This window comes from Sycon ciliatum, chromosome 2 (genome assembly GCF_964019385.1).
Source record: "Sycon ciliatum chromosome 2, ocSycCili1.1, whole genome shotgun sequence".
NCBI lineage: Eukaryota > Metazoa > Porifera > Calcarea > Leucosolenida > Sycettidae > Sycon > Sycon ciliatum.
The window spans coordinates 21,497,581-21,510,664 of NC_088644.1; the positions used below are offsets into that span (position 1 = coordinate 21,497,581).

The 13,084-nt window shown below is 45.7% G+C and overlaps 1 protein-coding gene across 1 annotated transcript; it reads left to right on the forward strand.

The window, feature by feature from the left end:
• The first annotated feature begins 1,490 nt into the window (after window positions 1-1,490).
• Window positions 1,491-12,022, forward strand: LOC135809186 (6-phosphofructo-2-kinase/fructose-2,6-bisphosphatase 1-like). Its single transcript, XM_065322473.1, has 16 exons — window positions 1,491-1,731; window positions 3,326-3,451; window positions 3,769-3,862; window positions 4,149-4,215; window positions 4,727-4,801; window positions 4,985-5,041; window positions 6,990-7,173; window positions 7,543-7,616; window positions 7,891-8,022; window positions 8,500-8,592; window positions 9,114-9,218; window positions 9,503-9,544; window positions 9,693-9,734; window positions 10,770-10,878; window positions 11,139-11,209; window positions 11,568-12,022. Exons 1-16 carry the CDS (start codon window positions 1,641-1,643, stop codon window positions 11,625-11,627), a joined length of 1,422 nt encoding a protein of 473 aa, XP_065178545.1. The 5' UTR covers window positions 1,491-1,640; the 3' UTR covers window positions 11,628-12,022.
• Window positions 12,023-13,084: the final 1,062 nt, after the last annotated feature.

Here is a 13,084-nt window from a genome sequence, read left to right on the forward strand (position 1 = left end):
CACATACCAAACATGCATGAAACTTACCAGAAAAAGTACCGAATTCTGCCAATTATTCTGCCGGCAGAATCCGCCGGACCCTAGCCACTAGTCATGATCATCTGGTGTATTTTGCCGGTGGTTATGGAGTCACGCGGGGTGCGTGGTCGGCGAAGTGGTTAGAGCATTGCCCTTCCAAACCTGAGGTTGTGGGATCGATTCCCAACGTGAGTGAATACTATTTCCACCCCCTGGATGGAGACCCATCTGGGATTACCGGGTACAGTACCTGACTTCGGTCGGCCCGGGGAGGCAAAGGCGAGGAGGGAGAGGAGATGAGCACTGCCCTCACTATGTTGGGGCTCATGGCCAGAGGTCTCTAACTGTGACCTCTTGCCCTTATGCCTTATGGTTAAGCATGATGATCGAATATGGGCTACCTTTACTGTCCTTGGCCTTACGAGACAGTCACGTGACCTCAGTGAGTCATGTGTACTCTGAGCTTGCCGGACTGGGACACTTGAACTTTGAAGCTCAGTCCAAGTATCTGGCTCATGTCATGATGGGCCAACTAACTTTACTTGAAGACCGTCAGCAGGCGGACGATGAAGTCCCAGGGAAATGTCGCCCTGGGCCGTGGGGGTCAATGCAAGCCGACCCCCCCCCCCCCCGCCGCCGAGTGGTACCCTGTCTGACTTCCAGGCTACTCCCGGTGGCTCCCGGGTGACCTGCAGAGTTAGTTATTAGTATTACCCCTGGTGATGATAGCTATTAATTATCAAGCGCTCAGGCGCTAGGCGGCATCATGATCATGGAGATGTACGTAGATGTCATGATCCCAGGTCCCTGTCAGCAAAATGAGCAAACCGCATGGGCTTGCCTGCCGCTTTCCTGACCTTTGTCGAACAGCTGGTTGCATAAATGTCACCATTCACTTCTGCAGCTACAGCTATCATGGCTATAGTTCTGCCTGCCGCTTTCTTGCGTAGAGACATAGGCGCCTAGGCTGCCGACACTTGTCATCACAAGGCCCGATTTTTATGAAACAAAGCATTCCACAACAAGCATGCACGCATGAACATCGTAGTCTGTAGAGTCTACCACGCACGCACCATGCCAAGCGTGAAATCTGTTTGTTCGGCCGCGCGGTAGATCTACAACAAAAAGCGTCGTACAAACTGCGTACAAATAAAAACTACATACAGGTCGCTGACATGACGTCCGCAGATTGAGTACAGGTCTACTATGCACCATGTACCAGGTCTACGTAGAGTCTGCACCCTGCGCTGCATGGTACCTCGATGCTGGGGAGTGGGGTGACATCAGTCACATCAAGAGTCCATTCTTGGTCACATCACCATGATCACCCTCATGAGCTCATCGAGCCACGTCATGCACGTGTAGTTGAGAGACTTTGAGTTTGACCCATATCCCATACATAAATCATGATAATCATTTTGTAGGCTACAAAAAGTAAAAAAGCTCCGGAGCGCGAGAGCAGCCAGGCTATGTGCATGTAGCTCAGTACATGTATCTGTGTTCGTGTTCATTGTTCATCACATTGTCAAGGTGCTTCGAACATTTATTTCTGTCAAACGGCTGTCTGAGGGCCTTTAGCTTTACATTACCTGCATGCACCGTCTAGATGTCTCATAATCAGAATGGATACGGAGGTTGAGAGCAAGCCAAACGGTATTGTCCGTTCGCCATCGACAATGAGTGGCTGTTTCAGAAGGAACGCGTTTTTCAATGGTAAGTGCTCAGTGATATCTTGGTCTTATCCTCGATTTGTTTTTGTTGCGTAAGTATCATCAAGATTCAAGTGCTTGTTGCTGCTACTGTACTGTAAATTGTGTAATCGTTGGGCCCGCGCGACTGGGCGAGGCTGCGTTTTTGCTTATGAGGGGCCACATACATGTATGGGCCATGGCAAAACTTTACGACCGATTTTCTTCACGTCAAGTTGTGGCCAGTTCGAGAACAGAGCTAGAGTCGAGAGGAAGGCTTTCATTGTTGCTCGGAAAAAGATTTTGACACTGTCACGAGTGCATTAGTTCGCCGCGTATCACACCCCGGCTGCGTGGTGTTCCAGTTCACGAAAACATGGATATGCTCAGTACCATTCCAGCGGATAGACGAGGCAGATTCTCTTCCAGTCGCTCCAGCAGCATGGACAGAAGCCGACCTGTTACTCCAGGCGAGTTTATCTCTCTCTCTCCCAATCTACGCAATAGTGCATTCGGCTTTATTTCTGAGGCAGGGTGAAGTGCGAAAACTTTCTTTGTGATCCTTCCACTGCATGGTGGTTGCAGTAGCTTGGCTCGCGTTCTGCATGAAGGGATAATTTTTGGCATTTGGGACTTGGTCACAGTGCTAGTTTTCGGTGGGGATCAAAGCGTTGTTCTTACTTATTCAATCGTGAACATCCGAAGCCAAACAAGTTCACAGAGATCTTTTTGGGAATCACAGTGGAACAATGAAGGTTTGAATTTTCAAATACTCCCAACTGTGTAACATACTGCTTGCAGCGATGTTCCACACTGGCGGCAGCTGTTTATCGGAGGTTATCAGCGATGGAGAATCGAGCAGAGAGCTCTAAACACTGCTATCTGTGAGCTGCTGCTGGGGATGTGCTTGCGCAGCAGGAAAACTAACGCTACAGGATTCGACTCACACTACATTAGTGCCTATGGACGATGAAATGCTCCGGTTTTCCTGTCTTGGCTTGCATGTGGTGTGTGTAATTATTACGTAAGAGCAACTACTAGTACTAGTATGGCAAAGTGGGTTAGACCATCCAGACCAGGCCTTTATAAAGGCTCTGTTTTAGGTAATGATGTGTTGCTTGCAATGGACGCCAGTCCCAAGTGTGCATCTTGGCACTACTTTCTTTTTCTACTGTAAACAGGCAAAACTGCTAACTGCAATGTTGGGTGTCTGGACGAAATGACTAAATTTATGTGACAAAACTTCTTATCATACAGGCATTTGCTGTGCTAGCAAGTGAAAATTGCCACCATGCAGTGCCGCATTCGAGTGTGTATACCGTGCTTTCGGCAATACTGGCCGAGGCGCTTAGTAGTGTGCGAGCCACAACATTTCACCCCAATTGAAATATATTCATGCAAAAGCCCTGAAATGATGTGGCGCTTATTTTCGACAGGCGGTCATAAAGGACCGGCTCCAATTCCAGAAAATACCATACCTACAGGGGTATGTTTGCAATGCCAAGCCGCTCCTCGCCCGGCGGCGCAGTGTTCACCGGCCAGCACTGTACATGCTATGAGGTCAGAATCTGCTCTTGTCAAATTTCTTTCATCTTTCTATTTTTGCTGTGTCCATGCAGCCAGTCAGCCTCCACTGGTGAATGTACCAACATGCATTGTAATGGTAGGATTACCAGCGAGAGGCAAGACCTACATTGCTAAAAAGCTAGCTCGATATCTCAACTGGATTGGCGTCTCAACTAAAGGTAAGCAAGCCCTGCTGCATGCTGCTCAATTCTATCCAACCTGTGACTGTGTGATACATCGGGGATAACTTTGTCTCCTTGGCTATGACCCACGGTGGTAGACAGTGCCTGCTTGTAATAAGATAGCGCTGCATGTCCCGTGCCACCTTCGAGCGTGCCTGCACATTGATCTCTGTTGTTTGCTGTGCAGAGGGTGCCCACTATTGAGCGGCACTTTGTTGATGCTTCAGTAAATGTCCTAAATATTTAGCCAGGCGTGTCGTACTCTCTGACCATGCATGCATGCATTTTTCTTTCTTACTCGTTTGTCGCTCAAGTGTTCAATGTTGGAGAATATCGGCGACGTGTTGTTGGCAGTGCCCCGGTGGAGTTCTTTGACCCATCCAACGAGGATGCTGTACGCATACGCAGGTTAGCGGCATCCCTATCGTGTTGTCCAATGGTCTGATGTCGTTCGTGAAGGACATGTTTTTCTATTACTCCTGTGTGTTTGATTGTTTTTTAATTTTTGATATCTGAAATGAACTTCCGAATCACTCAATCATGACACATAGATACAGTGCACGATACGAGTATGTATATTTCGAAACTATTGCCGTAGCGTGCCCGGTGACAATTCCTGAAGACTGTATTCCCCTGTGGCTCATATGATCCTGTCCTGGCTGTGTACTTGCGTCTTTGTTTTCGGTATTTGCAGGCAATGCTGTATTGATGCACTGCAGGATGTCGGTACATGGCTCATGGAGGATGATGGTCAAGCTGCAGTAAGTTTCACACTTTGTGGAACGTGACGTACGTGTGTGCATTGTAGGGATTCGCAGCAGACACCATTGCTAGTGCTGTGCACACGGGACAACCCGTGCATGAACAAGGGCATCTTACATGTTCCTATGGCAAAGAGACAGACAGACAGAGATGCCTATTGACGATGACTGTACTAGGACCTACTACAAACATGTTGGTACTGTCATGCTAGGTGACATCCAACCTGAATGGCATCTTTGGCACCAGGCCCTTGAAGTTGTTTAGAAGTGCTGCTGGGTTCTTGCAAACTCTTCCAGTCTGCAGTGTGCTGCTCTGTGTTCAGAATATGTGCACAAGGTGCATGCAAGTGAGCGCATACACATGCCTTTTGGGATCTGGTCCTAGGGCACAAGCTTTTGCACTCTGGGTCCGATTTTATCTAACGCAACTGCACTGCTGTACTATCAGCAATTCTCATGTTGCTCTTTCCGTGTTCTCATTGGTTATTTTGACTCTTCATGTCAACTTCAGGTGTTAGATGCTACCAACACAACCCGGGAGCGGAGGAAAATGATAGTGGACTGCCTCGGTGCGAAGGGCATTCGAGTAAGTGTGACGCTTCGTTTTGGTTGCCTGTATGGCACCTACAGTATGTGCATTGTGCAACTACTTGTGTTACACTTCCCTGTGTTTCATGATACGGTATAGTAGCTTGTTGTGACTGACATTGCTGGTTCATGTTGCTTATAAATGTATGCTTGTGCCTGCGTATGTGTCTCCTCTTGCTAGGTGTTCTTTGTGGAATCAGTGTGTAATGATTCGCAGCTTGTGGAGCGCAATGTCAGGGTAAGAGACGTATTTGAAATGCTTTAGCTATTGCAGTGTTATAATAGCTATAAAGAGAACAAATTCTGCTGTCATCGCCACACTACAACAAAGTCATGAAGGTTTACCAAAATCGATTTTCTTGTCACAATCATCAGTGGAAAGCCGTGACTGAAGAATAACCATGCCAAATTAATAATTTATATACATTCAATAATGTGTTACGAGAACAAAACAAAGTGCTAAAAATAGAATGAGGGAAGGTGAGACAATAGAAGTAAAGCGAGAGCTAAGAGCTAACATGTAGTTGCGTTAAGATTGTTTTCGTAGGTGCACAGCATGATTGTTTGTCTCACTACATAGTTCTAGCGTTGCAATTAGTTCCTCACCCCTGTTGCACTTAGCTCTCGCTTTACTTCTATTGTCTCACCTTCCCTCATTCTATTTTTAGCACTTTGTTTTGTTCTCGTAACACATTATTGAATGTATATAAATTATTAATTTGGCATGGTTATTCTTCAGTCACGGCTTTCCACTGATGATTGTGACAAGAAAATCGATTTTGGTAAACCTTCATGACTTTGTTGTAGTGTGGCGATGACAGCAGAATTTGTTCTCTTTATAGCTATTATAAAATTGTTGTCTCCGCGTCGATTATTTACATATTGCAGTGTTCAAAGTTTTTACTCACACTGCTTCGATCTGAATTGCTGATCAGTGTGAGGAGTGGTGCTGTGCTTTGGCTGCTTCATGTTGAGTTGTAGGTATCTTCTGAAAACTTAGTGCGTGGTGTTGTTACCTCATGGTAGCTCATTCCCGTGGGTGGCACACTGCATTGTATTTCAATAGTGACGAGACACTTATGTGGCCATCTATTCTTTATTATAGCAGTCAGCAGAATCAGCGAAGCGGACATTGGACGTAGTAATCAACAAGAATAAATTATGGATAATAAAATGTCCTAACCAGTTTTCTAGAGACAATAATTATAATAATAATAATAATAATAATACATACCGTAATGTCGCGTGCATTAGCCGGGGCTTATATGCCTATAAGCCGGTGATGGAGTCAGGCTTGTACACAAGACAGGCTTATACACGAGACAGGCTTATATGACAAGCACCACTCAATGACCAGGCTTGTATGCGCAAACTGCTGACTTTTGGACGTCAAAACCAAGCGCCGAAACAACTTCAAACAAGCAACTTGCCAAGGGACAAGACGGAAAATGCCATGGGAAAGGTAAGTTTGAAGCTTGAAGAGTGCTGCATGGCCGTCGAGCGCAGCTGGTGTTGATTTCCGCATCTTCCCACGTTTTCCGCGTGTGCAAGTGTACGGTACCATGCAAACATGAACATGTAAAAGGCGCGCTCACCAGTCTTGCGTAGTAGCCCGGCTTACGCACGCGACACGTGGCGCGTCTCGTGTACTGGCCCGGCTTATGCATGCGACAGGCTTGTACGCGAAAAGCTGTTGCAGATTTCATGCTTCTACACGAGACAGGCTTATGCACAAATCCGGCTTATGCACGCGACATTACGGTATATGAAGAAATGGTGTAGGGAAAAAATATGGATTCAAACAAGTTTTCGTACAACACTCATCAGGAATCGTCGTTGTACTAAAGGACACTGAAACAAAAATTGAACTATTATAGAAAATCTAAGTTGGAGAAATAACACTAAGAGCAACAACAGTGAATGAATAATAAAATATTGTTGTTTATTGCTAGATTTTGTTATTGAGACGTATTTGAAGTTTCCCTGATGAATGCCTCTCGAAAACTGGTTAGGAAATTTTATTACCCATATTTTATTCTTGTTGATTACTACGTCCAATGTCCGCTTCGCTGATTGCTATCATAAAGTTATTGTCTCCGCGCCGCCTATCCATCCATTCTTGTCGGTCATCTCCAATCTCATCTGATTGTTGTTGTTGTGTTGTGTGTCTGCCGCTGTGCATGCAGGCAGTAAAACTGAAAAACCCCGACTTCATTGATCAAGACATGGACAAGGCACTGGCAGAGTTCAAGACACGCCTGGAGCTCTACGAGAAAGTCTATGAACCGCTGGACTTTGACGATGACACTGATCTCAGCTTTGTTACCCTGTATGATGTGGGTTCAAAACTCATGGCCAACAAGATCCGTGGTAAGCTTGCACTGGACTGGACCTGAATTTCATCTGCATTGCCTGCGTTTGCGAGTGGAGTTTGTACTGCTTGAGTGAGTGGGTCTGGGCGTGGGTGGGTGGGTGTCACAACGTGAGCAGGGAAGTAGCCAGTGCTTGCACATCACCTGTCAGTTAGTCTGGACTGCCAAGACGTCTTATGAAGATGCTAGCCGTGCAGAGCAGCACATTACAGGGCTGATTAGGTACCTGTTGGGTGAAAATCCTGCCTACAAGCCTGATGAGTTGTCAGTAGTTTTAACTATTAAATGTAAAAACTCTTCACCTTGGCATTGAAAAGTAGAGGGTGGAATTTGGAAATAGTTTTTGATTGTCTGTGTGTATTTTCAGGTCATCTACAAAGTCGAATTATTTACTTTCTGATGAACGTTCACATCAAGCCGCGTAATATCTTCTTGACACGGGTACGCGACTTCTGTCCTGCTTCCTTTCCTGACTCTTGCATCACTGTTTGTGGTACACAAATATATTCTTTGCCTTTTTCTCTGTTCAAACTAGCTATGTTGTTGACTGTGTCGTTGACTTTTGCTTTTTTTAAAGTATTACTATTGACCATTTTTGTTGCTTTTGTCAGGCCGTGTTAGGAGTCCAAGATGCCGTTTGTTGTACACCGCTGTTACATGTATGGTTGACTAGGTCATCCCTGCTGTGGTATGTTGTGTATTCTTGTGGCTACAGCATGGCGAGTCTGACATGAATAAGTGTGGCCGTATAGGTGGCGATGGTGTGCTTACGGAGAACGGCATCCAGTATGGTATAGAGCTGGCCAGCTTCATTGACCGGCAGAAGGATGTCATGCCGAACCTTCGGGTGAGTGTTCAGTAGTACAAGTACAATGTCATGTAGTTGGATCAGTGCTCTGCGCTGTGCTCATCGCTTCTTGTGTACGTGTATACCATCATACATCCACAGCGATATGACATACCGGCCACACAGTGTATGCATGTGCATGTTGAAGTGCTAGTGCTGTGCTACAAGTCAACTGCTAGTGTCTGTTGGCCAGTTATTAATGTCTGCCTGCTATGAATGCTGTGCGTTGCTGTGAACCACCGGTGCTTGTTGGAGATGTATGTGACCAAGAAGCCATCTGATGCACAGATGCTTCACCTTGCATTGTCCGGGGCATTGTCCCAGTGTTTAGCATCAGAGCGTTCAACCTGCTTTACGATTTTGTTTCATGCAGTACGTTTCTGATGACATTGTTTCCTTTTTCTTGTGTGTGTGTGTGTGTGTGTGTGTGTGTGTGTGTGTGTGTGTGTGTGTGTGTGTGTGTGTTTCTCTCTCCAGGTATGGACCAGTCAACTGCGGCGCACCATTCAGACAGCTGAAAAAATCGACGCACCGAGAGAGCCCTGGACAGCCCTGAATGAGCTTGATGCAGTACGTTCCCTTCTCTTACTCGGCTTGGTATCCGTGTGCAGACACTAGTTGTACGTCAGACCATGCTTGTCATCAGTGTCATGTGCGATATGTCACCATCAGCATAGGCGTATCCAGGAATTGAGACTGATAACTGGACTGGTGGCTTAGATACTCCCGTGCCATGTTCCTGTCCTGGAGCTATTACCACCCTCTGTGTGTTTGCTACTTCTGCCTAGATCGTGTATTATTATTAGGAATAATAACTTATGATGATGTTGAAGTACAGCGCTGCTGCCCAGGGGAAATTTAGCTCGAGAAGTATGCTGCAAGTTGCTTTTTAATTAGGTCCTCCAACATGTGCACTAAACCAAACTCTGCAGGCAGCAGCTCAACATGCAGAAGTGCATCGGGTTGAAATTGACAGGCCAGCGTTGTGTCTTATCTATGGGATTTGTACTTTTGACTTCCTCATCTAGTGCTATGTCTTCAGAACCTTGTGTGTTGTGGCATATCGGTGCTTCCTGCTTGTCATGCTCTAGGGAGACTGTGATGGTTTGACATATGAGCAGATCCAGGAGACATTCCCGTCACAGTTTGCACTGCGTGACCAGGACAAGTTTCATTACAGATACCCACGGGGAGAGGTAAGGCTAGTCTGGGTGTGCTTGCTTGCGCTTGTGTGTACAGTGTATGTGTGCCACATACTGTACTGTCTGCGAGACAGGCTTTTACACAGAACGGTGCTGTACTCGTGTCAGTCTTATAAGTTTATATATAATGCTGCTGTGTGGTGAGTTGAATTTTCTCATCTTAAAAAAATGGCTGTCGGTGACATGGCCGATAATGCAACGCGATTCTGTCATGTATTGTTCCTTTGCCATCATGTTTCTCACGTGCTTTCTTGTCACTTGTGCTACTTGTTGTGCAGTCGTATGAAGACCTTGTCGCCCGTCTTGAGCCTGTTATTATGGTGAGTGAGGAATATTGGGGTTCTGCATTCTACTCTGGCTGATTCGCGACTACTGTAGTGTGTTCATGTACATGTGTGTGCTACTTGAGGAAACGTTGCTAACTTGGTGTGGGTCTCTTGTGTCTTTTGTCTGTGCGTATGTGTTCAGGAGTTGGAACGCCAGGGAGATGTTCTTGTTGTGTGTCATCAGGTGAGCGCGCTTCTCTTAGCTGATGGCTGATACTACAATGTTGCTCAATGAAATCCAGTCGCGTCGCTCAAGGACGCGCCGGGCGTTGCGCAGCCCTAGACCTGCGAACACTGGGCTGCGAAATGGTGCAAGGCGCAAACTTGAGTGACGCGACTGGATTTCATTGAGCAGTACTCTAGTACAGGCAACCCTACCCGCAATGAGCGTATGCCGCAACCGATGCCTGGATTTCCTTCTTTTACCTAGCATGTGAAGATGAAGTGCACAGTAGCCAGTCACCACTTGCAAGTGGTGACTGGCTCAGGGCTTCTTGTGATGGCTATGCTGCTGTTGGGCTGCATGGACCTACTCTTTTCGTCATAGAAAATGCATCCATAGTGTTTATCAACATTATTGTTACGTACTGTAAAAGCCATTATTCTAACGAGGCGCATATAATTATAACGATTTCCCCAAATTGACTGGTTTACGTGTACCAAAGGTAACGATTCTCACGCATTTTTAACGCTCAATAGAACAGTATATGTATCGATTTCTGCATAACGATTTCTATTTTAACGACAGATTTCTCCTCGTTAACTCGTTAGAGTTAGCACTTCGTTATAAATATGGCTTTTACAGTAACTTATGTTTGTTGTTTGTCCCCCGTGAATTCCGCAATCCCGCGGATTGCAGAATTTCCGCAGAATTCAGAAAATCCCGCGGAATATTGCAGAAAAGAGAGAAAAACTGCTTTTCTAGAGGGACTTTTGATAATATTAATCACAGCCAAACCAACCAAAACGTTACCTGCTTGTGACTTTCAAAGTCAACTTGCAGTATATTTTGAAGCTTTCAATTTTTGAACCAGGATTTCGCATAATTTTGGTTCAGAATTTTTTGGGACAACAAACTTTGGTGGGGTTTTCGATCTGTTTTTATACTCCTTTTCCTTGCAGAATTCTGCACGGAGTTTCTGATATTCTGCCGCAGAATTCACGGGGGACAGTAGAATTAATTCTAACATGTTGTTGCTGCAATCCATTGTTACTACAGGCAGTATCGCGTTGTTTGCTAGCGTACTTTCTTGACAAGAGTTATGATGAACTGCCTTACTTGAAGGTTCCTCTTCATACAGTTATCAAGCTAACTCCGCTGGCATATGGTGAGTTTGCCATCATTCTGTGGTATGTCTGTCTGTGGTTGGGTGGGTGTTCAACATTTCACTTATTGTTGCTACGCTTTTTGTCAAGAAGGTGATTATGACGTTATGCACCAAGCATTTACATGTATGCTGATCTTAGTGTGTCTTATGAGTCTTGGAAGTGATTTAATCCTTGCCGTTTCTTGATGGGTATTACCATGGTGTATGTGTTTTGCAATGGCTTATTTGTTTTCTGTGGAATTTGGTTGTGTACTTGTCAGGTTGTTTGATGGAAGAGATTCCGCTCTGTCCAGACATGCCAGTGGTCAACACACACCGCAGCAAACCTCCTGTAAGCAACATTCTTGTGTCTTTGTGTCTCAACGTGTTGGATGACAATGCGCATGGACGGAAACTATGTAGGCTTGCTGTAACAGTTAGATATCAAGGATGTCAAGGGGTTAGGGTGTTAGCAAGTCGTGGAATTATGAGTACCAGTGCAAATTCTTGCAATTGCTGCTGCTTGCTTGGACTGTGTGATGTTGCAATGGCTATTTTGTTGGTATATTCTGTCTGCACACAGCTGCACGGAATTGATTACATTCTGATGGTGTGTACTTTGAAGTAGGAGGTGTATTGGTTACGCTGACTACCCCTACTGCTACTGCTGCTGCTGCTCTGCTTGTGTGATTCAACGTGCCAAACTGCAGGTTGTGGACGTGGAGAGATCTGTCGAAGATGCGTTAGAGACCGTTCCATCGCACATGTAGACAAGTTGTTCAATGAAGAAACATCTCACCCTCTGTACAATGTGGATTTCAAGTTCTGTATAGTCGCCACCAAAAGCACCGCACCCTCTATCCAATATTAATTTTGTTTTGTACAGTCGCCACCAAAGTATCGCACCCTCTCTACAGTAATTTAGCCGCTAAAAAACGGCCAATGCTGATACTACTACGCTGCATTCATGTCTTGTCTTCCTGTACATATTTTCACTGACAGTTTTGCATGTTACTTTCCCGCCGTATCCGCTGATATTCTCAACCCAGCTGCTCACCAGAAACTATTTATTCTTTTTTTACTAACATTCTCACATGTCATGTCTCATATTAGGGAGGCTTAGGGCGCGTTTGGTTGGTATGAACTAGAACAGGATTCACCAGAACAGCGCGTTTGGTTGGGACTGCACCTGTTCTGGGTCGGCCAGAACATGTTCTGCTTGCTCCGGCCTCGAGGCCGGAGCAGACCGAGCAGTTTCACTTTTTCACAGTGAAACCTGGCGGGAACATCGATTTTGTTCCCAAATGATCACGTGCATACGCTTTTGGGTTGGACTCGTCGTACCGTACAAAGTGACCATGGTGATCCATACACATTTTGAAGAATGCACCAAGTTTGGCACATTTTTCCACAAAAAAGTAGCTCTGTTTCTGGAGTAGCGTTTGGTTGGCATGAGGCTGCTCCATGTGCACCAGCTGTTCGATCCTGTTCTAGATCGTACCAACCAAACGCACCCTGAGTCCCACATGGGTACTTTACGTGTGTGTACCACGTGATACTCGGTACAGTACAGACGTTTTCTGATTCACAACATACTGTGTATGGAGGCTCACCCACGTTCCGCCAGAACGTGGGTGAAAAAAGGTGAAAATCAGAATGGAGCGCATTGTGCGAGCTGTGAGGGTGCTCAGCTGAAGAAGTTTCCGATGCACGAAATCAAAATATTCGATGAGCTTCTTAGGTAGCTTCGTCTTTGACCAGGTTTGGGGCCTTTCGCTTCATGCTTTCGTTTGTTTCGTGTGACTAAACACAACATTGCAACGTGGGTGCCCTTCATCTACTTTACGTGTATCACCCACGTACGCGTTTCCGTTACATGGGAACTATCCCTAATAACCAGGAAGACATGCAGTAAGAGGCGTAGCAATCTACTATATAGGGAAAGCAAGAGCAGCATAGCGACAAATACAGCAGATGTCAGTTGTGAAATTCATACACGTTAAAGGGGAAGTATACCCTAAAATCAAATTTTCACCAGTTGTAGTCTTCTGGGTGCTGAGTCGAATGGTCTTGGTCCGAGGAAGCTGAGACGCTCTCTTCCTACTTGAATCCCAATCGAACTCGCGCACTTCCACCGAAACTGGGTGACTGCGCCCTACTAGATGGGGATTTGTATGCAAAATGTCACTAAAAGCGCCATTTCGTTCTTATAAAAGCACAGATGACC

Excerpts from the sequence above, each read along its gene's own strand:
- LOC135809186 (XM_065322473.1), top strand. The coding sequence starts at position 1,641 with ATGGATACGGAGGTTGAGAGCAAGCCAAACGGTATTGTCCGTTCGCCA. Across the intron at positions 7,617-7,890 it reads GTAATATCTTCTTGACACGG|CATGGCGAGTCTGACATGAA; the intron begins GTACGCGACTTC and ends TTGTGGCTACAG. Across the intron at positions 8,593-9,113 it reads CCCTGAATGAGCTTGATGCA|GGAGACTGTGATGGTTTGAC; the intron begins GTACGTTCCCTT and ends GTCATGCTCTAG.